The 27,707-nt window shown below is 42.8% G+C and overlaps 1 protein-coding gene across 7 annotated transcripts in view; it reads right to left on the bottom strand.

The window, feature by feature from the left end:
- Positions 1-27,406, bottom strand: part of LOC311135101 (uncharacterized protein) — a 29,282-nt gene extending 1,876 nt beyond the window's left edge. Inside the window, exons 1-22 of one of the 7 annotated variants that reach the window (XM_084168968.1) lie at positions 27,183-27,243; positions 26,745-26,963; positions 25,944-26,092; positions 23,827-23,922; positions 23,528-23,600; positions 16,332-16,423; positions 15,720-15,857; positions 15,244-15,368; positions 15,094-15,110; positions 14,869-14,968; positions 14,522-14,616; positions 14,014-14,117; positions 13,825-13,897; positions 13,658-13,729; positions 10,743-13,568; positions 9,208-10,078; positions 8,559-9,024; positions 4,488-8,435; positions 4,174-4,299; positions 3,893-4,046; positions 3,533-3,638; positions 114-295 (exon numbers count right to left, since the gene is read on the bottom strand). In XM_084168968.1, coding sequence (XP_084025094.1) covers positions 114-295; positions 3,533-3,638; positions 3,893-4,046; positions 4,174-4,299; positions 4,488-8,435; positions 8,559-9,024; positions 9,208-10,078; positions 10,743-13,568; positions 13,658-13,729; positions 13,825-13,897; positions 14,014-14,117; positions 14,522-14,616; positions 14,869-14,968; positions 15,094-15,110; positions 15,244-15,368; positions 15,720-15,857; positions 16,332-16,423; positions 23,528-23,600; positions 23,827-23,922; positions 25,944-26,092; positions 26,745-26,775 — 9,844 coding nt within the window. In that variant the 5' untranslated portion in view covers positions 26,776-26,963; positions 27,183-27,243. Of the gene's footprint in view, positions 1-113; positions 296-3,532; positions 3,639-3,892; positions 4,047-4,173; positions 4,300-4,487; positions 8,436-8,558; positions 9,025-9,207; positions 10,079-10,742; positions 13,569-13,657; positions 13,730-13,824; positions 13,898-14,013; positions 14,118-14,521; positions 14,617-14,868; positions 14,969-15,093; positions 15,111-15,243; positions 15,369-15,719; positions 15,858-16,331; positions 16,424-23,527; positions 23,601-23,826; positions 23,923-25,943; positions 26,093-26,686 lie in introns of all 7 variants that reach the window. The other 6 variants (XM_084168971.1, XM_084168972.1, XM_084168969.1 and 3 more) reach the window with 6 other exon arrangements.
- Positions 27,407-27,707: the final 301 nt, after the last annotated feature.

Genomic DNA, 27,707 nt, shown 5'->3' on the forward strand with positions numbered 1-27,707 from the left:
CAGTAAAATCTTTGAAATTGTTGCATGTTGCGTTTTTATATTTTTGTTCAGTATATTTATTAGCTACATACGTAATCTTAACGAATGCTGTATAGGAAATTCTGATATCTCACCAGTTATAAATACAGGTAGACGAGCCGATACATTCTGGACCTGCAGGCGAACTAGACAGTGGAGATAGTTGGGTCGTTCCCTTGAAATGACGTCACATTCGTGGTAGGGTAAGACCTCCACCATTCCAGCCTCCTGGCAGACGTCCATGAAGATTTTTTTGCCCTGTGCTTCAGCACTAGACCTGTAGAGGGAGGAACGAGCAGTTAGGATCTTTACGGGATCATTAGTTCCCTTGAAATATAAAGTTTACTTTGCATTTGATTTGAATCTTGGACAAAGTCCATTTTATATTTCAAGGGAACTAATGATCCCTTAAAGATCCTAACTAACCATTAGAATTGTTCATTACACTTTTTATTATTCTGTTTGCAAAATTGTATTGTTTTACTTTAAAGTGTGTTGCGATTTTAAATGGACTTTAAAATTAAGTTTGATTTTATTTGGATTTGATACAGGTCTAGGGCAGGTAGTCAAAGACTCTGCATTTGATTTGAATCTTGTACAGAGTCTTTGACTACCTGCCCCTAGACCTGTATCAAATCCAAATAAAATAAAACTTAATTTTAAAGTCCATTTAAAACCGCAACACACTTTAAAGTAAAACAATACAATTTTGCAAACAGAATAATAAAAAGTGTAATGAACAATTCTAATGGTTAGTTAGGATCTTTACGGGATTATTAGTTCCCTTAAAATAGAAATATTTACTTTGGCAGAGATTAAATGAAATGCAGTGTCTTTGATGATCTGTGCACTGCAATCGACTTTTAATGGGGATTTCTGCTTGAGCCGACATCTGTGGCATTTACATAATTCTCTAAAATATCAAGTCATTACATTTTGTCAGCCGTGATTGTCAAGCAAATAACTGCTGGTCTCACGGTAATTGACCGTTAATTAACATAAACACATGTAGCATCTCCTGGCTTCCATGCATAGCCTACAAGCCACTGGTGCAGACCTTTGGAACATCTACATTAAAAAAAAGTCTAATAAATCCATGTAATATAGCCTACACCATCACAACAAAATCCATTATTTATTTTAGACAGGTCTAAAGAAACATGATATGAAGAAAATGTAGTCTATTTCAGAAGAACAGAATAGCATACTCTGAGTTGTCCTTATGTTAGGCCCTGATCTGGCTATGCCATATGGCTGTGGGCTACACTAGTTCATATAGCAGACAAGAATTGCTTAGAATTCCGCTGCATTATTTTATAGTATGAAGAATACAATTGAACAAAGCTGAATAAATAGAAAGGATATTTTCTCCAAACGATTTGAGGCAGTGCGCACATGCGGTTATTCTGTGTTGAGCGGTTAACAAATAAACAGGTCCTCCTATATGCTTAATTTAGAGTTATTTATGCAACTTTAGTTGTGATACAAACTTTGGGCTATATGTTTAGATTTTTAATACATTCTAAGGATGATTTGAAAAAAGTCACATGAAAGGCATGAGCTCTGCTTAGTTATTTGCGCAGACTGTACACACTTCATCAGTCTCTCATTCACAATTTGACAAGCACTTGATAATGCCTCGAATTTCCCGGTGGCATCCCCCTAGTGTGTCCGTAATGCCCCCTAAAAGAATCCATGCCTTTTGCGGCCAGTGGCCGTTGTGCCCTTGGGCTGAATATAATAATTACAATTCCCTTCTCCCCGGCTGTGTGTTCTGAAGCACCTCTCACTCACATGGCTCTCAGATATCTCAATTCTTATTAGCCAATGCCCGTCACGTGATCGGGTTTTTCTCACAGGCATCTATTGCAGCTCCTAAGTAGGCTACAAGTGAAGACAGACATCTTCTTATCGAATTCCTAGGTGCATATTGAAGATGTTAGAAGAACTGTCCACATTTTACTTTTCTACAACCCACACAAGTGGCTCAGGTAGTGCAGCTCATCCAGGATGGCACATCAATGCGAGCTGTGGCAAGAAGGTTTGCTGTGTCTGTCAGCGTAGTGTCCAGAGCATGGAGGCGCTACCAGGAGACAGGCCAGTACATCAGGAGACGTGGAGGAGGCCGTAGGAGGGCAACAACCCAGCAGCAGGACTGCTACCTCCGCCTTTGTGCAAGGAGGAGCACTGCCAGAGCCCTGCAAAATGACCTCCAGCAGGCCACAAATGTGCATGTGTCTGCTCAAACGGTCAGAAACAGACTCGATGAGGGTGGTATGAGGGCCCGACGTCCACAGGTGGGGATTGTGCTTACAGCCCAACACCCTGCAGGACGTTTGGCATTTCCCAGAGAACACCAAGATTGGCAAATTCGCCACTGGCGCCCTGTGCCCTTCACAGATGAAAGCAGGTTCACACTGAGCACGTGACAGACGTGACAGAGTCTGGAGACGCCGTGGAGAACGTTCTGCTGCCTGCAACATCCTCCAGCATGACCGGTTTGGCGGTGGGTCAGTCATGGTGTGGGGTGGCATTTCTTTGGGGGGCCGCACAGCCCTCCATGTGCTCGCCAGAGGTAGCCTGACTGCCATTAGGTACCGAGATGAGATCCTCAGACCCCTTGTGAGACCATATGCTGGGGCGGTTGGCCCTGGGTTCCTCCTAATGCAAGACAATGCTAGACCTCATGTGGCTGGAGTGTGTCAGCAGTTCCTGCAAGAGGAAGGCATTGATGCTATGGACAGGCCCGCCCGTTCCCCAGACCTGAATCCAATTGAGCACATCTGGGACATCATGTCTCGCTCCATCCACCAACGCCACGTTGCACCACAGACTGTCCAGGAGTTGGCGGATGCTTTAGTCCAGGTCTGGGAGGAGATCCCTCAGGAGACCATCCGCCACCTCATCAGGAGCATGCCCAGGCGTTGTAGGGAGGTCATACAGGCACATGGAGGCCACACACACTACTGAGCCTCATTTTGACTTGTTTTAAGGACATTACATCAAAGTTGGATCAGCCTGTAGTGTGGTTTTCCACTTTAATTTTGAGGGTGACTCCAAATCCAGACCTCCATGGGTTGATAAATTTGATTTCCATTGATAATTTTTGTGTGATTTTGTTGTCAGCACATTCAACTATGTAAAGAAAAAAGTATTTAATAAGATTATTTCATTCATTCAGATCTAGGATGTGTTATTTTAGTGTTCCCTTAATTTTTTTGAGCAGTGTAGTAGGCCTTGCCTATAGAAAGCTGATGGGATACTCCTCTTTATAAGAGGCCATCAAAACTCTTGTTTTCTCACGCAATTGCATAGCCTATAGAATTGTTGCACAACATGAGCTCATGGGATCTCATGAAGTGTTTGATTTGATTTTCGATGACATTTGCATTGATGTCAGAGTGATTAGCGGGAGAATAGACTGCTGAGTACCAGGCAGTTAGCAAGTTTGGTAGGCTACTAATGACCATCAGCAGCATCAGAGCAGTTTGTACAAGTGCAAGAATAAGCTTACCGTGCGTTCTCTTTCAGCTTCCGGCTGTCTCTGTAGTGCAAGAGCCATTTCCACTTCCCCTTTTTACTCAGCCCCTCCAGGAAACCAGACATTTTCTTAATGTTACCTGAGAGAGAGCGAGAGAGTTACTCAGCGACTCGCACATCCATGCAATGTTGGGAGGGGACATCATAGCCTGGCCCCAGATCTGTTTTCATGCCAAACATCAGCCATAGGAGTTGGCAAGATAACACAAACTGATCTGGGACCAGGCTAGGGACATCATAGTTGCTTGTAGAGATTGACCATTGTGAAAACATAATGAAAAGTAGACAATGCACTTCTATATATGGTCTCTTGCAAATCGTGAAGTGTCCATACTGAGACTCAGTGTGTCCAGAGCTGCTCCCTCAAACACCACAAAACCGCCTTTGCTGAAGAGTTCTTGGTGGGTCAGGTTCACGATGTCATCAGGACGGTCGATACCAGCAAACAACACATTCTGAGACTTCTTCAACTCAAGCAAGTGAGGGACCTGAGGGTAAAACAGAAATATCCAAATGACAACGTATACTGACTCAAAAGGCTGGATTTCGAACCTGGATTGGTTATCCGGGAGTTTGGGATACTTTTATAAGTCTACAATGGTATGACAGTCTTACCTCACAAATGTGTTCAGCAATATCTTCGTTCCTTAAGATGATGTGTAGAGGGCACGATGGACTATCCTTTCCAAGGCAGAATTGAGACTGTTCTACCGCAATGTGGCCCTCTGCTTCTAACAGCTCCTACAAAAATAGAATGCTTGTTTTTAAACATGGCGGAAGAATGAAGTTTGGCTTTCATTGTTGTACTAATGGTTTTCATAGACTGGTCCCAGATCTGTTTGCGCTGCATAGCCTATGTTGAGTTGAGTTGGCAAGACGGCACAAACTGATCCAGGACCAGGCTAACATGTTTACTACGTTCATCTTACCTTTGTCTCTCTGAAGAATGGGTCAGATGATGTCACCAGTATGTAGAACCTGAACTTGTTCTTACATGACTGCCTCACAACAGAGTTCAGATTATCATGCAGGCTGTCATACATGTCCTCCTTCATCTGCCCACTGAAGTCTTTGTCTTTGCCTGGGGGTCGAGACTTTGGCGAACTGTTTCTCTTTGCTTCTTCCCTCTTGAGTCTCTCAGTTCTGGATGGGTACTTTCTGCCTGCGCAGACCTCAGTCATCATAGCATTGTATGCCTTGAAACTATCCACAACCAGATCTGAAACTTTTACATGCGTCATCTCACTGCCCTTTGTATAGGAGAGTTTCTTAAGATGCTGATGTTCTTTATCTGTTTCTTCAGGCATAGCCATCCTTTCGGGCATCTCCACTCTGATATTTTGCCCTGAAAGTGACGGTATCGCCTCCCAGTGCTCCTCAGAGCCGTCCTGATCCTCCTGCAGACTGGAGAAGCGCACTGTCACAGCCGGGCTACAGGTGGAAGCTCTTTCTTCTACGTTTGACCTGCGGTGTCTCGATCGGTTGTACCTGCTGCTGCTACTCTTCCTTTTACGTTTTAGAATCTGGTTCATTTTCTCTGAGAAGATGAGGGTCTCCAGATCCATAGATGACTGAGTGAGATCAGATTCATCAGCGTTATGTGTACCATCCCACCTCTTCGAGAACTCCAGAAAACTGCTCGAGCCCCGTCTGTTAGAGTCAGGAACTGTCCGTGTGTGCATGCTTGCTGTAGTTTTCAAAACGGGATAGTTTTCATAGGTGATTCTGTTTCCTTTGTGATCCAAAATGGTAACTAAGCTTGGCTTTGCCACTGAGGTGTCTTCTTCCTCGGTCATATCCATCTGGCTGCCACTCCTCTTAGCCCTACAATACTTTAACCACTCCTGTTGGTTCTCTTCCATACGGCAAAGTCTTTTGTCTGATTCTCCAGACTGGAAGGTGACCGACGAGGAAGTGCCTTGCTTGCTGAAGTCCAAAACCTCATCAAATTCACTTTTCTCCCATTCCTGAGACTGGCGTAAAGAGTTGATGAAGTCAAGTTTTGTTTTATTCAACCGGGATTTACTTCTTAAATGTTGGTCATCTGATATCCAATTGGTCTCTAAACTGGATTCAATGTTGTCTTGATCTACAGAAGGCGCCTCGTTTTCACCCACAACATCATCATCTGCCACAACATCCTCATAATCTTGCAAAATTGCAATCTGTCTCATCTCTGTGGCATACAGTGTGTTATAAGGGTGAGCATTAGTGTTTGAGCAGACAGGGGTATCGGTTTGTTTGCTTTCTAGAACATCTGAAGACATAGGGTCAATATCTGTTTGTCCTTCTTCCCAGTTGTACTGTCCTCTGCTGTCCTCACTCTTCCATAGATTCACAGCCATGGCAGGTTGCTGGCTCTGTGGCTGGGGCTGAGTAAAACTGTGCACTGAAAGGTTCTGAGAAGCTGCTGTAGGTCCACTGGCCACTGGAATACTCCGACAGGTGGACTGTAGGATGAGCTCACTTGAGGCAGGACTCAAGCAAGTCTCTCTTTCTAAAGCGATTTCACTAAAGTCCCCAGTTAACGTTATTTCTGTCGTTTCATTGGATAGAACTTCAGGGTGGATTGATGGCACAGAGAAGGCGGCTTTCTCTGTTAAGGAGCATTGGTTGATGGGAGACGAGTAAGAGCGTGAATGAGCATACAGGTCTGGTTCAACAGCGGTAAGTCGCACATTTGAATATGGATCGTAATCGCTTCTTTCCTTGAAAGAAGTTGAGGGAGTGTTGAGAGGTGTGCTAGTGGCGATTGGCTTCTTGCGGGGATCAGCCAATACTTGAGAGAACTGATTATCAATGGCTTCCAGATTATTTGGTTTGTTATTGTTGCTGGATTTACGCAGCTCGTGCAACCTAGTAGCAGCCCTAGCTTTGTATAGACTAAGACTTGGTTCATGTGGTTCATGATGAGCCTTTTCATTTTCAATGAGCGCAAGACCACTATCGAGGTTGGGAGTGTTGGTGTCTGTCGCATTGGGCAGCAAAACAGTCTTTGGTGTGTTGTGGTCATAAGAAAATCCTGGAACGAAAGGTGTCTCGTCTTCTGTAGGAGTTGGGCATCTGCTGTGACCTTCCCCAGTGCTGAGGGGTTTGCTGTCCCCATAGGCATCGCAGATGGCCAAGGAGCCACTGCAGATGTCAGGAATGGGGATGTAACCATCCAGCACCTCATCCACAGTAGGGGTTGGGCATCTACTGACAGATTCCGTTCCCTTTGGAACTAATTTTGTTAGCATTTCACCTGATAACACATTAGCCCTATCACAGACTGTGATCAGTGTCTCGTTCTGACTTGGGTGAGTATCATGCACCTCTGTGTGTGTGATATCCTTGCTATCCTTCTCTACTCCAATAAATGGCATTTCTACCTGACTTCGCTCTATCTCTGATGCCTCACCTATTGAATGTAGAACCTCTGTGTGTGTGTGTGTGATATCCTTGCTATCCTTCTCTACTCCAATAAATGGCATTTCTACCTGACCTCGCTCTATCTCTGATGCCTCACCTATTGAATGTAGAACCTCTGTGTGTGCAATGTCTTCTCTGGGAATCGGTGGTATTTCTACCTGGCCTGTCAGTATTTCTGATGTCTCGTCTTGAGAATGTTGGGACCCTGGCGGGAATGTTGTTGAACTTTGACCCTGCATTGACTCTTTTTCCTGATCTTTAGTTTCTACATTGACATCAGCCTCATTTATTTTACGTTTAGCCTCTCCTAAAACATTATTGGACTGAATGAGTGTGTCAAACTCGCCTACAAAAGGTATGTTCCCATCGCATACTGGAAATACTTGCGTGGGCAGTAGCTCATCTTTACATTTAATCTCACTGTGCATCTCTGGCAGTTCTCTGGTAGTGCCAACAGAAACATCCCCACCCTGCTCCATTGGTAGTGCCTCATCTGTGAAACCATTTATTTCATGCACTACAGTGGGTTCTTCATCTATGTACAGCTTGCCATTACATTTCACAGGTAGTGTCGTAGCTCTTGGATCATTTCCACCATGCACCACTGTCAGTGTTGCTTTTTGGGAATAATTTTCAGTATGTGATATCTCTGGTGGTGCCTCAGCCACAGACGTGTTCCCATCACACACCACAGCTCGAGCTTTATCTCCTGAATCTTCTCCACAATTCACCGCTGGTAGGGCCTCATCTCTGGTATCATTCCCATCCTGCATTGCAGTTTGCACCTGGTCTTTGGTGTTTCCATCGTCTCTGGGAACATTTTCACTGTACACTGCTTTGAGTGCCTTATCGTTATCAGTGAAATCCTTCCCAACATGCACAGCAGTTTGTGCTTTAGCGATTTCCTTGTTTGTGGTATCTTTCCCAACATGCACTGCTTCTGGTTTTGCGGCTTCAACAGAATCCTTGACGTTGTGATCTACTTTGCGCATCTCTGCTTTTGACTCACTACCATCACAGATGGCAACGTGCGCCCCATCTCTGGGTTCATTTGCGTTACGCTCAACTGTGTCAGCCATATTGGCAGCATCACCATCCATCTGCACTTCTGTGTATGGCATCGTTTTGACCAAATCGTTATCTTTCAGTTGTTGTACCTTATCGACATCTTTAGAGCCCATGGTTTTAAGACCTGCTGCGTTTTGTTCTCCATCTCCCGTCACCTCCTCCTTTTTGTCTTTGCCATCCAAAACCTCAGCAATTCTTTGAGTCTCCAGGACCTTTTCTTGATGAATGTACACACTTGCTGTCTGTTCACACAAAAGTATGTACGATCCATCACTTTCCAAAGTTGTTCTGTAAGGGGACACACCATTTTGGAGGGTACCCTTGCTGTCATTCTCATGGTTGTTGGTTTCATAGTCTTCATCATCATCATCATCCAGTTCCACACAGTCTCTGTAAACCTGTAGAGAAACAGAACAGCAAGATAAACAATTAATCATTGCAAAAAATATATATATAATGTCTACAAAAGATTCAGTTGAAAACATCTGTGCTTTAAATATATAATATATTTGTTTTCCAACCTTTAACTCAACACCTGTACTTCGTTTTGGAAAAGAGATGGTTTCCTTGTGCAGGCCAGTTGCTGGTAGGTATACTGGAGGATTGTTTAACTCTATTCTCTGCTTAGACTCTGTGTCTAGAGAGTCTAGCACAGTTGAGGTTGTTTTCATTGAAAGGTCCAATACCTCAGGTTCCAGGCTTAAAGGTTGTGTTTCTTTTTTACCCATGTTACTAAGGTCCAGAACTGTAGGTTCTGGTATCCTGGAGAGGGCTATATAAGCAGGGGAACTTGTCTTGGTCTCAGGTGGAACCTGGGCTGGTACCATTCCATGAGCCACTTCTGTAGAATCCTTTTCTTCCAAACATGTTAGACTTGAGTCTGCCCGGCAGAACCTAGCAGTGGACCTGCTGTAGAAAAGACCTATCCACATGTGGATAATGAGCTGAACCTGTTCCTTTGTGTCCTTAATGTCAAAATCCCATGGGCTGTACAGAGAGGGATGAAGAGAAGGGACATACTTAGCAATTCTAGTCAAACAATTGTGAGTAATATAGTCTCAGCTTTTGGTCTCTAGCAAACTCTTCACTTATCCTTTCTTCTACCTACTAGATGCATAACTAATCAAACTGAAGACATTAGTATTGAAGTTAGTGATTGTAAGTACATACCCATGTAGCGCTCTAGTAACTGTTTTATCCTTAGGGTCGTTGGTAAACTTGCTGTCTGAACTAAAGTCATAGTTTTCCATCCACAGCCTTGTCACTTGAACTGAGCCATCTTTTTCAATGAACCGCCGGAAGCGATGGAACTTCTGCCTGCATCCGATTCCTTTGCTCAGGGATTCCGGAGTCAATCCGGGTTCCTTCCTGTTCTGGTCCTGCTGCTGACACAGGAAGGCCCGTAGTGCTTGAGTTCCGTCAGCAGAGATATCCTTGCGATGCTGCTGAAGTCCCTCCGAAATGGGGACTTCAAGGCTTGAACCTGACAAACCCAATAGTAGAGAGGATGGTGGTAGTGAGTATGAATGCTCTTGTGAGACTAACACAACCCGCTCCCCACTCCCCACCACCAGCCCCTTGGGTGACGGAGGCTGAGAGGGGAGTTTAAGCCTAGCAGCAGAAGGGTGCTTCAGCAGAGCATGAAGGACAAACTCTGGCTCACCATCTGGCTCATGAGGAGAGACACCATCTTTGACACTGTTGTCACTTATCACCAAACTTGGGCGGCCATCTTGTTTCTCAAGAGCCTTTGGGTCTTTTGACTGTTGTTCCAGTACTTTGTCATTACTGGTACTGAGGGCCAAATCGGCCAATAGGGTCAGAGAATCTGCAGGTGTGTATGATGCAGCACTGGCACCTTTGCGGGGCCTACCCCTACTGACAACACGCCTGACATCCGGGTCAACACGCCTGACATCCGGGTCAACACGCCTGACATCCGGGTCAACACGCCTGACATCCGGGTCAAGTGTCAGTAGTTGGGAGGATATAGCTACTTTCTCACTTTCTAAAGAAGCTGGTGTTTGATAGTGCAACCACCCTGTAGAAACAAAAGAAAAGACAAAAGAGACAGAAGGAACGGCATGAAAACAAAAACACAAAGTAGCGCATGGTGATGATTAATACCTAAGTAGCTGTAAAGCAGTCCCCTGCATGCAAATGGATTAGTAAAGATGATCTTTGAAACTGATTAATTTTTATATATATATATTTTTTTTTTTAAAGCTGATAATGTTTATTTCTTGCAATGGTAAGAAATATCATTGCCAACCAACTGAACCTAATTTAAATATGATCTGTAATAAATGTAACTTTATGTTCAACTGGGGGACCGCAGCAATAGGGGGGCAAACAACACACAGCAAGACGAGGCAGAGGAGGCGGCAAGAGGTCCCAGATCTGTTTGTGCTGTCTTGCCACGTGCGTTACAATGACCATAGGAGTTGGCCAGATGGCACAAACTGATCTGGGACCAGGTCAGCAAGAGGCTATTAGCACATTACTTCAGAATGCCGCTTTGCAGTTCAGATGAAAAAGGAAATATAGAAACAGAATCATCAGGAATTCAAGACAACTGGATTATTTCAGCATATTTCAACATTTCAGCACATATATTAACTGTAATCACAACTCAAAGATGAAGAACATTGCTATCTAATTTAGCATTTGGTTTATGACCATATGACTTCCCAAAATAAACTTACATTTTTTCCTCATGGAGTCTGCGAGCATGTGTTTCTTTTTGAATGGTCTCATCTGACCTGTCAAGGGGATTGTTGTTGAAGGTGAGCTGGGCAAAGCCTCAGACGTTTGGCCAGATGTGGCTTGAGGTGGGACCAGGCCCAGTCTGCTCTGAATATCTTCCTTTAATGGAATATCACTTTTTTCTGGAGATTTGTGTGCATTATTATGCAACTCCGTAGGAGTCAAGCCCAATGCTAGTGCAAACTTTTGGTCTAGGCCAAATGTCTGTTCCTTTGCAACTTCAACAGCACCTGTGGTTCTGTCCGGGCTAGCTTTGTTGATGTTACTCAAATTAAATGTTTCCGTTTCATCCATGCCAGTATCAGCCTTGCTTTTCTTCTTCAAGGGTGATGTTTGATCTTCTGAAACAGGATTGATGGGTTTCTTCCTCTTTCCCCCTCTTGAAAGAACTGTCTTTAGTTGACTGAGGGATATTGCGACATATTGACGCTTCTTTTTGTGTTTTCCTGAGGAAGGAGAATCCGTGTCTTTGTTCGGGACCAGTTCTGAGGGATTCCGAGAGGCCATCTTGCCTAGATCAGCCATTTTGACCTCTGGCAGACTGTCTTTACTGTCTAACATCCCTATGGGCAAATCTTTGCTCTTGTCTGACTTGTTCAACTCTAGGCTAGGTCCATCTCCTGTTTCTATGGGTTGGGGGACTTTGATACAAGCTTCAACCATCATCTCGTCAGCACATTGTTTGTGATCTAACACTTTCCCCTTAACTTTCAAAGAATCTATATCCTTGGCGATAACTTCTGAACCGTGAGGGACAAAAATTCTACCACATTCGGAGATGATTGCCTTCAAGTCCCACCGTTCTGTCTTCTTTTTCAATGGATGGTCGTCATCAATCAAATCCATACTTTCTTTATTTCTCAATGGGTGATAGTGGATTAAATCCTTGCTTTTCATTTTCAATGGGGGATCTTGGATTAAATTGATCAGTTCCCTCTGCATTTTCAATGGGTGAACTTGGGTTACATCCATCCTTTCCTTATTTTTCAATGGGGAATCTTGGATCAAATTCATCAGTTCTCTTGGCATTTTCAATGGGTGAACTTGGGTTACATCCATCCTTTCCTTCTTTTTCAATGGGGGATCTTGGATCAAATTCATCAGTTCTCTTGGCATTTTCAATGGGTGATCTTGGGTTACATCCATCCTTTCCTTATCCTCTTTTTCTTTCTCTTCAAAGTCAGCCACCGTAGACCTCAAGACCCTTTTACCCAATCCGCTAAATCTATGACGTTTCCTTGGCCGTTTCCTCCAATCAGATATAGGGAAATTACTGACCTCTGGGGGTTTTGAAGGCTGATTGGCCTTGCCACGTTCCGCATTTAGAGCACTGGAGGAGTTATTTGTGGTGGACTCTGTGTTGATCAAGTCAAGGTTCTCATTGTGAGGTAAAACAGTTGCAGTTCCTTCAGTGGCAGTGATGACTAACAATGTTGGGAGGTCACCTGATGCAGGTGAGGTTGAACCCCCTGTCACCTCTGTGGCCTTTGTCATCACTCTCATACTTGCTATCCCAAAAGCCTTTGCTGACACTGCAAGCTGGGAAAGATCAGAGGGAAACTCCTCTTGCCCCTCCTTCTGAGGCAAAGTTCTCACATTCTCCTCTACTCCTGCCTCTGGTGTGTTACTGTTGGGCTTGGTTGTTAGGGCTGGACCAGGTTTCCTCAAGACCTCTGCAGAGACTGGAGACTGTGAAACACCAGAGGGCATGTCTTTTTGCACCTCCTTCGGGTGCAAGTTCGTCTCTTCATTCGCTACTCCTACCTCTGGTGCGTCACAGTCTGCCTTGCCCAACGCTGCCAGGTCAGCTTTCCTCAAGTCCTCTGCAGAGACTGCAGGCTGTGAAAGATCAGAAGGCACCTTCTCTTGTACTTCAACTTGGACCTCCTCTGGGTTCAAACTTGTCCCTTCACCCTCTGTTCCTACCCCTGGTGCATTACAGTCGGCCTTGGTCTTCCCAGTGTCATCTGCTGACACAGCAGGCTGAGAAAGATCAGAGGGGAGCTCCTTCTGCACCTCCTCCTGCACCTCCTTTGGAAGCAAAGTTGTCCCTGGTGCATTACTGTCTGCCTTGTTCAAGCCAGGTTTCCCAAAGTCCTCTGCAGGGATTACAGGCTTGGTAAGATCAGAGGGCAAACTTTCTTGCAAGTTCTTCCCTTCGTCTGCTCCTTTGTCCGGCGCATTACTGTCTTCCATAGTCTTACCAGGTTTCTCGAAGGCCTCCGTAGACACTGCAGGTGCTTTACTAAAGTCTGCTGCTGTGTCAGCTGTGTCTCCTGGGGACTCTCCCCCTGACTGCTGCTCCTCTGGGCCACCCAGACTAGCAGGACTCATGGGGGGCCCCTCTGGAGATGACAGACAGTAGTAGACGTCATCATCCGGCTCGTCTCCTCGCTCCTCTCGCCCTGCCACCAGAAGCTCCGTGGCCCTGGACACCGAGAGCTCGAAGGAGCCCGGCTGGTGGAAATAAGATTTGAGACGTTTCCATCCCATCTCAGTCCACTTGGGGGCAGAGTAGAGGTATTTGAGGGCATCGGGAACATCAAACTGATCTGGGAAGATGCTGGCCTCCCTGGATGGACTGATGGTAAGCCCAGGGTGGATGAGGGAAACGTAGCTCTGGATATGCTGCTCTAGTAAACCACGTAGCTCCCCGCTCTGTGAAGGGAGGCACTTTTCCACCTCGGTCTCTGCGTAGTTCAGTGCCGGCACCACCTGGAGGCACTCTGGTGAGAGGAAGGGCTTCTTGCAGCAGACCTTGGTGTCTGTGGTAAAAAATAAAAATAAATCATTACATAAGGATACATTACAAAAGATTAGATAAAATCACTACTGTATACAAGGGCCTTAATACCTCTATGTATAGCTCTGGAGTCCGGAAACACAAACATCCCCTGCAATACCTCTGGCTTCTTGGACCCAGCATCTGGAAATATACCATTATAATGTAATGTTAGATATTTAGCTTCTATCTATAATATATCTAAATACAGTATGTTGTGTATACAGGTTCTGTCTTACCTTCATATGTGAGGAAGTGAGATGAATGTAAGAGTATCAGAAAACCACGATCATTCAGTTGTATTGTGAGGGCCTGTTAGTAAAAAACCATTTTTATTTATTTAAATCAAAGTCTGACAAGGCAACAATGAACTGCATTCCGTTCTTCCAAGAGTCTGTGAGCCGACTTTAAAAACAACGAAGGCTCACCAGGTCTTTCTCCTTGAGCTCCTGTGTGACCAGAGAGAGAGAGGCGTCCTCAGCCTCACTGGGCACTAGCTCATAGAGACTGCAACCCATTCCTTCCAGAGACACTGAAAAACAGTACAATTCAATACAATAAAGCACTCCTAGTGTGTTAAGTTTATTGCAAGAAAAGACAAAATACAGGAAAAAAATTGTGATCATTAGACATTCAGCATTCCATGGTAAAGAACAAAGCTAATATAATAATATGCCATTTAACAAGACACTTTTATCCAAAGTGACTTACAGTCATGCATGCATACATACATTTAACATGTGGGTGGCCCCGGGAATCAAACCCATAATCCTGGCTTTGCAAGCGCCATGCTCTACCACTGAGCCATACACACGCAATAAAGTGTGTTGTCAAAGATGAATAAATAAACTGTTCCATCTTTATTAAGATGAGCAACACCTAAAAATGAAACCCCTTTTGAGTACATTTACATTTTAAACATGAACATGAGTGTACCTTCACCGGAGAAGCAGGTTTCAAATATACCCTTCGGTAATTTCTGCCTCAGATCTGACATTTGAATTGCTCTGTCAACTGCCATCATTGTTGGACTGCAATCAAAAAAAAGGAAGGAAGTATAATTCATGTGACATTTTCAGGTTTTGTTACCACATGAAAGAAAACGGAATAAAGCGGGGAGTTACTGAAACTTGTTTTTTGTTTTTCCGTTGCCTAACGTTTTTCTATGGTGTGCCCTACTGAACACGACACACATCAAGTCAATTGGAGAGATATAGAATATAATTTTAAGACATAGCATCGGGAGTGACCGTGCTACCTTCACAGGGTAGCATTGAACTTACAGTTTAGCTGGGATCAGGGGTCCTGTGCTGGACTTCAGACCCACATGGTAGATCTGGGAGCTGATTTGGAGTTGGCCCCTCCACGGGTAGTAGTGAAAGACTGTAATCGTATTCCATTACCATTATGATTACCATAACCAGTGTTACAATACAACAGGTCTAATTCATATCGATAACACACTAGACATAGACACATTGATAAGTAGCCATCAGTTCATTGCTCACCTGGTTTTTCTTCCTCACTAAAAAGACGGAGACAATTTTGGGGGGGGATTAATCATAACAATAACACTTTAGTTCCTTTTCACCTAATATTTTCTATTGAGCATAATGTTGTTTGTTACAAACCCCATGAGGGGAAAGAGGGAAGTTTACCTTTTCTCCTGCTCCTCTGATGCGGGTGTCTTGGTATCCCAATAGGAGAAAGCCACGATAGCGAATGGGCAAACATGGCTGGGAGGCTGGACTTCCCCGCCAACAGGCAGCTCATACATGTAGTACTGAAAGACCAACACAAATCTCTTCAGCTTTGCTATTGTACTGTATTGTACTGTATTGTATTGTACTGTATTGTACTGTATTGTACTGTATTGTATTGTGTTGTGTTGTATTTATCACTACTGTATCTGCAGGTGTATTTGATCAACTTTGCTAAATACCTGCGGCAAAAAGATTAATAATACATTATATTTTTTTTTCCCGTTAGAGGTAGCTTACTAAATACATTTGTTAGTTTTATTACTTTGACACACTGAGTGCATATTTGACAATTGAAGGCAACAGAACACACCGTGTGAGAAGGAGGGATGGAGGATAGAGGGATGGTGGTGAAAGGAGGGGCGGAATCTCACCTGTGTTCTCTCGAAGGCCAGGAAGGAGCTGGTGTTGGCTGACACAGCACTGAGATGTTCTGATACATGACAGTCAAACCCATTAGAGGGAGAGGTGTAGTTTACTGTGTAGTTCTCTGTCACCTCTCTGACCCTGCCCTGTAGAACCCCACAAAAAGAGAGAGAATTCAATTGCAAGCCCTTTCAACTAATCAATCAAATGTATTTATAAAGCAGTCGTCCCCAAATATATTAATCAGCTGTCGTCCCAAATTGCTTTACAGGAACCCGGCCTAGACCGCAAACAGAAGCAGAAGCACAGTGGCCAGGAGGCAGAAACCTTTGAGAGAAAGGAGGTTACCCAACTGTGAGGTTTCACAACGTTATGCCCCTGTGGCCGGTTCTGACTAGAGGGAGTACACCATCGACCGGAAGTGGCTTTTTCGTAGCAGGTTAGGAGAATTTACGCAGTAGGTTAGGAGAATTAACGTGGCAGGTTAGGAGACTTAGGATAATGTTAGGAAAAGGGTAACGGGTTAAAATGCTCTCCTAACCTGCTACAAAAAGTAACTTCCGGTCGTAGCTGTACTTCCTCTAGTCAGCACCCCTATGGCTCTGCTGCTTTGTAAATACCTTGGTGAGCCTGATGATGGCGATATATCCAGACTTCCCGTGGTACCAGCGGTTTAAGTCCAGGCAGTCCGAGTACTTGGACACGTACACACCTGAGTTAACAAGAAAAGACACGCACACACCTGAGTTAAACAAGAACATTCACATCATTGACAAGTCTGTTCCCACAGCAACAACATGGGGTGGTGAGTGTGCCAGCATCCCCCCTCCTCTCTCTGATAAAACCAAAGCAACAATATTCGGTGTAGAATAAGGCATTAACTAAATATTTGTAGTACAAGGAATAGAAATGTAGGTTACTAGGTTTATTACATTCAAATATTTTATTTGAGAAGTGGAAATATGAATATTATTATAGGGGAGAGTGAGGAAAGTTGAGCCAAAGGGTTTATTGAGCCACCCCTTGTTTCTAGGAAACCATAAACAACATTAATCATGTGACCATCATTGACAAGTCTGAAGAAACTACATGGAAAAAGTGGTAAGCAAGTTAGATCCAGAAAATAGTTTTTCACAAAGTCAAATTAATTCATTGTGTTTGAGGTTTCATTATGCTTGTATCTAAACCAAAGTAGCTTGCTAAACATATCAATAATCTTGTGGAACGGTTTCATGGGCTTAGTAGCCTCAAATGCAGAGAACTTGCCTACGAATTGGCACAACGAAACAACATCCCTGTCCCAGAAAACTAGTCAAGAAATGTAAGCATACATTTAAGATATACAATTGACTATACCACACCCCTATTCCATGAATTAAACTTTGACCCACCAGCACAATCACCCACTTACCCCAAGGCAGCTCAACCTACCCTGTCCCTGTGCTCAATTTACCCCATACCTGGGGTAAGATGTGCCAAGAGACCACTTCTTTTTATGAGAAGCTATGATTTCAAAACAGTAATGTTTACATTAATTCTGATTATTTCCAGGGATACACAACATCAAGTCCGCTATCAAGTCCGCTATAAGTCAAAGCTACAATATGTCACTTTTTGGGCGACCCGACCAAATTCACATAGAAATGTGTGTTATAGATCTGTCATTCTCATATAAAGCAAGTCTAAGAAGCGATATATATGTTCTACGTGCTCTATTTCTATGCTGCCCGTTCTTAAGTTTAGTTTTTGCGAACTATTCCAATTTTAGCAACCAGGAAATGGCGGAGCGATTTCTGCATAGTGCCTCTTTAAATATACAGTGGGGAAAAAAAGTATTTAGTCAGCCACCAATTGTGCAAGTTCTCCCACTTAAAAAGATGAGAGAGGCCTGTAATTTTCATCATAGGTACACGTCAACTATGACAGACAAACTGTGGGGGAAAAAATCCAGAAAATCACATTGTAGGATTTTTAATGAATTTATTTGCAAATTATGGTGGAAAATAAATATTTGGTCACCTACAAACAAGCAAGATTTCTGGCTCTCACAGACCTGTAACTTCTTCTTTAAGAGGCTCCTCTGTCCTCCACTCGTTACCTGTATTAATGGCACCTGTTTGAACTTGTTATCAGTATAAAAGACACCTGTCCACAACCTCAAACAGTCACACTCCAAACTCCACTATGGCCAAGACCAAAGAGCTGTCAAAGGACACCAGAAACAAAATTGTAGACGCGCACCAGGCTGGGAAGACTGAATCTGCAATAGGTAAGCAGCTTGGTTTGAAGAAATCAACTGTGGGAGCAATTATTAGGAAATGGAAGACATACAAGACCACTGATAATCTCCCTCGATCAGGGGCTCCACGCAAGATCTCACCCCGTGGGGTCAAAATGATCACAAGAACGGTGAGCAAAAATCCCAGAACCACACGGGGGGACCTAGTGAATGACCTGCAGAGAGCTGGGACCAAAGTAACAAAAGCCTACCATCAGTAACACACTACGCCGCCAGGGACTCAAATCCTGCAGTGCCAGACGTGTCCCCCTGCTTAAGCCAGTACATGTCCAGGCCCGTCTGAAGTTTGCTAGAGTGCATTTGGATGATCCAGAAGAGGATTGGGAGAATGTCATATGGTCAGACGAAACCAAAATAGAACTTTTTGGTAAAAACTCAACTCGTCGTGTTTGGAGGACAAAGAATGCTGAGTTGCATCCAAAGAACACCATACCTACTGTGAAGCATGGGGGTGGAAACATCATGCTTTGGGGCTGTTTTTCTGCAAAGGGACCAGGACGACTGATCCATGTAAAGGAAAGAATGAATGGGGCCATGTATCGTGAGATTTTGAGTGAAAACCTCCTTCCATCAGCAAGGGCATTGAAGATGAAACGTGGCTGGGTCTTTCAGCATGACAATGATCCCAAACACACCGCCCGGGCAACGAAGGAGTGGCTTCGTAAGAAGCATTTCAAGGTCCTGGAGTGGCCTAGCCAGTCTCCAGATCTCAACCCCATAGAAAATCTTTGGAGGGAGTTGAAAGTCCGTGTTGCCCAGCGACAGCCCCAAAACATCACTGCTCTAGAGGAGATCTGCATGGAGGAATGGGCCAAAATACCAGCAACAGTGTGTGAAAACCTTGTGAAGACTTACAGAAAACGTTTGACCTGTGTCATTGCCAACAAAGGGTATATAACAAAGTATTGAGAAACTTTTGTTATTGACCAAATACTTATTTTCCACCATAATTTGCAAATAAATTCATAAAAAATCCTACAATATTCTCATTTTGTCTGTCATAGTTGACGTGTACCTATGATGAAAATTACAGGCCTCTCTCATCTTTTTAAGTGGGAGAACTTGCACAATTGGCAGCTGAATAAATACTTTTTTCCCCCACTGTATGTATACAGAACAAAAATATAAACACAACATGCAACAATTTCAACGATTTTACTGAGTTACAGTTCATATAAGGAAATCAGTCAATTTAAATAAATTCACTAGGCCCTAATCTATGGATTTCACATGACTGGGCAGGAGCAAAGCCATGGGTGGGCCTGGGAAGGCATAGGCACACCCACTTGGGAGCCAGGCCCAGCCAATCAGAATTAGTTTTTCCTCACAAAAGGGCTTTATTACAGACAGAAATACTCCTGTTCCATCGGCTCTCCGGGTGGCTGGTCTCAGACGATCCCCAGGTAAAGAAGACGGATGTGGAGGTCCTGGGCTGGCGTGGTTACACGTGGTCTGCAGTTGTGAGGCCGGTTGGACGTACTGACAAATTCTTTAAAACGATGTTGGAGGAGGCTTATGGTAGAGAAATGAACATTAATTTCTCTGGCAACAGCTCTGGTGGAAATTCCTGCAGTCAGCATGCCAATTGCATGCTCCCTCAAAACTTCAGACATCTGTGGCATTGTGTTGTGTGACAAAACTGCACATTTTAGAGTGGCTTTTTACTGTCCCGAGCACAAGGTGCACCTGTGTAATAATCATGCTGTTTAATCAGCTTCTTGATATGCCACACCTGTCAGGTGAATGGATTATCTTGGCAAAATAGAAATGCTCACTAACAGGGATGTAAACAAATTTGAGAATCAAATTTGAGGTAAATAAGCTTTTTGTGCGTATTGAAAATGTGGGATATTTTATTTCAGCTCATGAAACATGGGACCAATACTTTACATGTTGCGCTTATATTTTTGTTCAGTACAGATATCTTTGTTAGAAAGAATACTATATGCTGAGTGAAAAAATGGCTCAACATACCCCACTTTCCTCTATTCTTTTTATTGAATAAATGCATCACACAGCCAAAGGGATTTGGTTAATTGGTGAATGTGTTATATTGTAGTATATTGAGTATTGAGTTCGGGCCGTATGTTTGACACCCCTGGTCTAAGATATTTTCAATGCGTAGGACTTCCAATACTTTGGTGCCAACTGCCAAGCCCAACACACAGCCAGTTAATGCAGAAGTGAGAAATGTGGAAGAGGCTGTGAAACCTCACACTGTTTTTTTATAGGTTTATTGGTTTACAGTTCCAACACTGCATAATTTAACTGAGGGGTTTGGCAGAATTGGCACCACACACAGATTATGAACTTGTTGGCTCCCTAAGCTAATGCCTAGGCTTTCGCACAGCAGGCTAACACAGTCTTGTGGCACACAGGTACAGTTGAAGTCGGAAGTTTACATACACTTAGGTTGGAGTCATTAAAACTCGTTTTTCAACCACTCCACACATTTCTTGTTAACTAACTATAGTTTTGGCAAGTCGGTTAGGACATCTACTTTGTGCATGACACAAGTAATTTTTCCAACAATTGTTTACAGACAGATTGTTTAACTTATAATTCACTGTATCACAATTCCAGTGGGTCAGAAGTTTACATACATGAAGTTGACTGTGCCTTTAAACAGCTTGGAAAATTCCAGAAAATGATGTCATGGCTTTAGAAGCTTCTGATAGGCTAATTGACATCATTTGAGTCAATTGGAGGTGTACCTGTGGATGTATTTCAAGGCCTACCTTCAAACTCAGTGCCTCTTTGCTTGACATCATGGGAAAATCAAATGAAATCAGACAAGACCTCAGAAAAGACAATTGTAGACCTCCACAAGTCTGGTTCATCCTTGGGAGCAATTTCCAAACGCCTGAAGGTACCACGTTCATCTGTACAAACAATAGTACGCAAGTATAAACACCATGGGACCACGCAGCCGTCATACCGCTCAGGAAGGAGACGCGTTCTGTCTCCTAGAGATGAACATAGTTTGGTGCGAAAAGTGCAAATCAATCCCAGAACAACAGCAAAGGACCCTGTGAAGATGCTGGAGGAAACAGGTACAAAAGTATCTATATCCACAGTAAAACGAGTCCTATATCGACATAACCTGAAAGGCCGCTCGGCAAGGAAGAAGCCACTGCTCCACAACCGCCATAAAAAAGCCAGACTACGGTTTGCAACTGCACATGGGGACAAAGATCGTACTTTTTTGAGAAATGTCCTCTGGTCTGATGAAACAGAAATAGAACTGTTTGGCCATAATGACCATCGTTATGTTTGGAGGAAAAAGGGGGTGCTTGCAAGCTGAAGAACACCATCCCAACCGTGAAGCATGGGGGTGGCAGCATCATGCTGTGGGGGTGCTTTGCTGCAGGAGGGACTGGTGCACTTCACAAAATAGATGGCATCATGTGGAAGGAAAATGATGTGGATATATTGAAGCAACATCTCAAGACATCAGTCAGGAAGTTAAAGCTTGGTCGCAAATGGGTCTTCCAAATGGACAATGACCCCAAGCATATTTCCAAAGTTGTGGCAAAATGGCTTAAGGACAACAAAGTCAAGGTATTGGAGTGGCCATCACAAAGCCCTGACCTCAACCCTATAGAACATGTGTGGGCAGAACTGAAAAAGTGTGTGCGAACAAGGAGGCCTACAAACCTGACTCAGTTACACCAGCTCTGTCAGGAGGAATGGGCCAAAATTCACCCAACTTATTGTGGGAAGCTTGTGGAAGGCTACCCGAAACGTTTGACCCAAGTTAAACAATTTAAAGGCAATGCTACCAAATACTAATTGAGTGTATGTAAACTTCTGACCCACTGGGAATGTGATGAAAGGAATAAAAGCTGAAATAAATAATTATCTCTACTATTATTCTGACATTTCACATTCTTAAAATAAAGTGGTGATCTTAACTGACCTAAGACAGGGATTTTTTACTAGGATTAAATGTCAGGAATTGTGAAAAACTGAGTTTAAATGTATTTGGCTAAGGTCTATGTAAACTTCCGACTTCAACTGTACATGCTACGGATATGTGGTTAGATGTTCCCTTTCCTTATCATTTAATCTAAGCAAAGAAACCTGTATCATGTTGATTCTCCTACCGGTGACAAAACAGGAAAAACGAGTTGAAGCACATAAGAAGTGACAAGTGAAGAAACAATAAGTGAATGAAAAGGGCTGACAAAAAGTCCTCTTATACTGCTACAGAAAAAAATATGCTTAAACTCTTACAGGGTTTCTATGGCGATCTCATACACATCTAGAACTGTAAACTTTGAAGGTGACGAAACAGAACACTAGTCCACACAAGGACTTTGACCACTGTTTCCTTCCTCCATAACTACGGCAGTTATCTCAATCTGGGCCTAGTAGATAAAAAAATAGCTGACTTTGTCCAACCGTAGACAATCTTACACCACCCTCCCCCTTTTCCACTAGGGCCTGCCCCCGCACACAGGCTTGCTCACTGTGTAACCTGAAGTAGCGTATACTTCTATTGAGGAATTCTAACTTCAAACAAAGAAAGATATTTACCAGAGTTTCATTGTATGTAAGTTCAGAGCTAAACTCTCATAACATTCCTAATAATCTGTTGATAAAGTAGAATTCTCCCTCATTGTCATTTTGCAGACGCTCTTATCCAGAGCAACTTACAGGAGCAATTAGGGTTAAGTGCCTTGCTCAAGGGCACATCGACAGATGTTTCACCTAGTCGGCTCGGGGATTAGAACCAGCGACGTTTCGGTTACTGGCACAACGCTCTTACCCACTAAGCTACCTGCCGCCCCAGGTAAAATCTAATTTCTCCATCATTCAAACATTTTTACTGCAGGCCCCTAAGTATTGACTAACGCTACTCTCTGGTCCTAGCAAACACTACTAGAGTTAAGTTTCACTGGTCTCTCCTTCCACTTTCTCTTTACACTGTCATGTCTGTAAAGCAGTTTCATTTTCAAAAGCAGAGCGACACTTGACCAGAAATGTACTGAAACAGTACACCTGAAACAGTACACCTGAAACAGTACACCTGAAACAATACACCTGAAACAATACACCTGAAACAGTACACCTGAAACAGTATACCTGAAACAGTACACCTAAAACAATACACCTGAAACAGTACACCTGAAACAGTACACCATTATCTAAGTAAGCAAACTTCTTTAAATCTCACTACTTATGCTTTGACTTGTCTTTAGTCGTATAGTGCACACTCAAATAGCATTAGTTTAGGGGCGTGGCTAGAGACCACTCCATGTCATGTAGTATGTGAGTTCCCTCTATATTTAACATGTAAAAGCTTAGAACTGCCCCATTGTTTAGTTGAGGCCTTGTTCGATGACGTGAAAAGGTTTCAGTTGAAATAGTTCAAACCAGTTTTCCTTAACCCAAGACAGGCTGTTCTTGTTATTGACTTGTCCTAGTGTATTTAACTTCCGTGCTGTGGAACTGAAAACCCAGGCGTCTTGTCTGATATCTCGTTATTTACTCAATATGGCGCAGCTCATTTACCCTTTGAAGGATCTCCAAGCGTTGAGCATGTGCTGTGTCCAGGGACAACACCAGTTTCTCCCACTTTATTTGCCTTTAGAATAGAAGAATAGTGATTATTAGAGACCAGTAACTTTGATTACGATGTTTTTTCTATGACACAAAGTTAGATATGGGTTTCTCCATAAAATAAATGTTTTGGGAGAATACATTGTGTGTATTTGCCTTTTAAGTGTTCTACAGAGATAGAGATGTATAAATGGCTATAAACATTTGTGTGAGATATTACGCGGGTCATCATTGAATTATTTATTTGTTACCTTATTTTCGTCGTCAAACAGCAAGAAGCCATAGGACTCCTCCAGTTCCTCCTCTGAGTATCCCATGTCTCTCCTCTTTGTTCGGAAGGCCTCATACTGTCAAAAAACAAGCAAGAGTTTAGCCTATCTCAAATAAAATAATATTGTATTTGTCACATGCACCGAATAAAACAGGTGCAGATTTTACCGTAAAATGCTTACTTAAGAGCCCTTTCCCAACAATGCAGAGTTAAAAATAAGACAAATAAAAAATTATAACACAAGAGGAATAAAATACACAAGAATAAAGCTATATACAGGGAGTACCGGTACCAGATCAATGTGCAGGGGTACGAGGTATTTGAGGTAGATATGTACATAGGCAGGGGTAAAATGACTAGGCACCAGGATAGATAATAATAAGAGTAAAACATTTAAATAAAAACAACATCCTACTGACATTAAGTTAATTGCTTTTATGATGTACAGTGGGGGGAAAAAGTATTTAGTCAGCCACCAATTGTGCAAGTTCTCCCACTTAAAAAGATGAGAGAGGCCTGTAATTTTCATTATAGGTACACGTCAACTATGACAGACCATGCAGATCTCCTCTAGAGCAGTGATGTTTTGGGGCTGTCGCTGGGCAACACGGACTTTCAACTCACTCCAAAGATTTTCTATGGGGTTGAGATCTGGAGACTGGCTAGGCCACTCCAGGACCTTGAAATGCTTCTTACGAAGCCACTCCTTCGTTGCCGGGCGGTGTGTTTGGGATCATTGTCATGCTGAAAGACCCAGCCACGTTTCATCTTCAATGCCCTTGCTGATGGAAGGAGGTTTTCACTCAAAATCTCACGATATATGGCCCCATTCATTCTTTCCTTTACACGGATCAGTCGTCCTGGTCACTTTGCAGAAAAACAGCCCCAAAGCATGATGTTTCCACCCCCATGCTTCACAGTAGGTATGGTGTTCTTTGGATGCAACTCAGCATTCTTTGTCCTCCAAACACGACGAGTTGAGTTTTTACCAAAAAGTTCTATTTTGGTTTCATCTGACCATATAACATTCTCCCAATCCTCTTCTGGATCATCCAAATGCACTCTAGAAAACTTCAGACGGGCCTGGACATGTACTGGCTTAAGCAGGGGGACACGTCTGGCACTGCAGGATTTGAGTCCCTGGCGGCGTATTGTGTTACTGATGGTAGGCTTTGTTACTTTGGTCCCAGCTCTCTGCAGGTCATTCACTAGGCCCCCCTGTGTGGTTCTGGGATTGTTGCTCACCGTTCTTGTGATCATTTTGACCCCACGGGGTGAGATCTTGCGTGGAGCCCCAGATCGAGGGAGATTATCAGTGGTCTTGTATGTCTTCCATTTCCTAATAATTGCTCCCACAGTTGATTTCTTCAAACCAAGCTGCTTACCTATTGCAGATTCAGTCTTCCCAGCCTGGTGCAGGTCTACCATTTTGTTTCTGGTGTCCTTTGACAGCTCTTTGGTCTTGGCCATAGTGGAGTTTGGAGTGTGACTGTTTGAGGTTGTGGACAGGTGTCTTTTATACTGATAACAAGTTCAAACAGGTGCCATTAATACAGGTAACGAGTGGAGGACAGAGGAGCCTCTTAAAGAAGAAGTTACAGGTCTGTGAGAGCCAGAAATCTTGCTTGTTTGTAGGTGACCAAATACTTATTTTCCACCATAATTTGCAAATAAATTCATTAAAAATCCTACAATGTGATTTTCCGGATTTTTTTCTCTCAATTTGTCTGTCATAGTTGACATGTTCCTATGATGAAAATTACAGGCCTCTCTCATCTTTTTAAGTGGGAGAACTTGCACAATTGGTGGCTGACTAAATACTTTTTCCCCCCACTGTAAATGTGTACTTAATGACTGAATGGACAGCACAAAACAACTTAAGTAATACACAAATATACTATCAAGTATTACACAGATATGTAACAGTACATATACTAGCATGTACTGTCAAGTATTACACAGACATTATCATGTAATAGTACATATACTATCCTGTACTAAGTATTGCACAGATACTATACACTGGACTCTATGGGCAGAGTCAAGGCCGGGGTACCGTACACCAAAGTTTACCATGTACTATAATGAAATACTGACCCGTTCCTGCAGAGTATCATTGTTTATCAAGAAAGCAGAGTTGTATCTGAAAGACTGCTTAGACTCCTTGTACATGTACGAGTTTTGCAGTGGAGGCCGAATGCTTTTGTCGAAGTTCTTCGAACCTGGTAGCACAGGTACCAACACACCTGGAAGTTGCAACAGGAACAAGGTTAAAAAATGACTACTGTAGAGTTGCAAACTCGTTCTGTTTTTACCAAAAGGTGCCATGCATTTTATTTTATATTCTATGCATCTTGTGTTTATTACTACCATACTGATAAATTCTATTCTATGCATATTGCATTTGTAAATAACATATTGATATATTCAATTATTATTTTCTATTATATTCCATTCTATTTAATTATATTCTAGGTGTCTTGCACTTTTAACAACCATATTGATTATATTCTACATATATATTTTGAGGTAGGTCTAACATTGGTGAGCATATTGTTAAAAAACTATATAAAAATATTTATGCAAAAATAAAAAAAAATGTTTTACCAATGATTAAAATGCATTATCTGGACTGATAGCTAGAGTCTCGCCCATGTGAACACATTATTCTCGCTGCTAACGAATTACAATGGCAGTCAATTTATTTCGACCAGTATGCGCACTTGATAAAATCCTTCAAACTGTAAATACTGTAATACTCTTGGCTAAACTAAAACCAATGATGTATGACTAAAACCAATATTGTCGAGTTGGTCAAATTTGTAATTATTAATACCAACCATTATAGAAAAGTGATATAACAAATAGTGATTGACCAAAAACATTGCTCGACGTCACCTTCTCTCACGGCACCATTCTCGATTTCCATGGTTGGAAATGTTTTAAATCAGTTTGTCTCTTTTTCTCTGGACTTTCGCAGACAACCTCTGTCTTCCATTGACATTCCGACACTTTTAATTTGTCTATTCCAAGGAAAATGTTGCCAATCCATATGAGCGATTTGGCGTAATCTTCGTGCCAAAGTCAAATCTCAACATTGTCAGTGAGTTTGGTAGGCTGAGGAAAAATATGTTGCAACCAGGAAGTAAGAAAAAGTACAAGGAAAAACTTCGCCATTAGAACACACTTCGATATTTTGTGTTTTTTTTCTGAGCCTATGCTCAGATAGGTTTTACATATAGCTTATGTATAATGACCAAGTAATGTAATCCTAACTAAACGTGAAGTAGTGAAGTATTGCTTCCAAAAAAGAAACAGAAACTTAGCTGTAACTACCTGCATCCATTTCGAGACTGCTTCGCTTTCATTTGTTCACTCGGTTACCGCTAGTAGACGCAGATATGGAAGCCCGTTCCCGCCACCCCCACAAAATAATCTGACTACGAGTTATGAGATAATTATAAAATAGTAACTCATAATTATGAGATAGTAAATCATTATTTTGAAATCTGTATCACATTAATCCAATGTGCACCAGGCCCTTCTCGGCTTTCAAGTGTACATTTATGTATATTCTATTGTTAATCACATGCGTGGGAGGGAGTGTTCGTGGTGATATTGTTCCATATTAATGGGTTGGAGCTTTATGTTGACGTGAGTTGGTGCCTGCTTGATGACATTACATTTTAGTCATTTAGCAGACACTTACAGGAGCAATTAGGGTTAAGTTCCTTGCTCAAGGGCACATCGACAGATTCTTCACCTAGTCGGCTCGGGGATTAGAACCAGCGACCTTTCGGTTACTGGCACAATGCTCATAACCACTAAGCTACCTGCCACCCCTGGTTAACATCAGATTTA

The sequence above is a fragment of the Coregonus lavaretus genome, assembly GCF_964263955.1.
Source record: "Coregonus lavaretus genome assembly, chromosome: 9".
NCBI lineage: Eukaryota > Metazoa > Chordata > Actinopteri > Salmoniformes > Salmonidae > Coregonus > Coregonus lavaretus.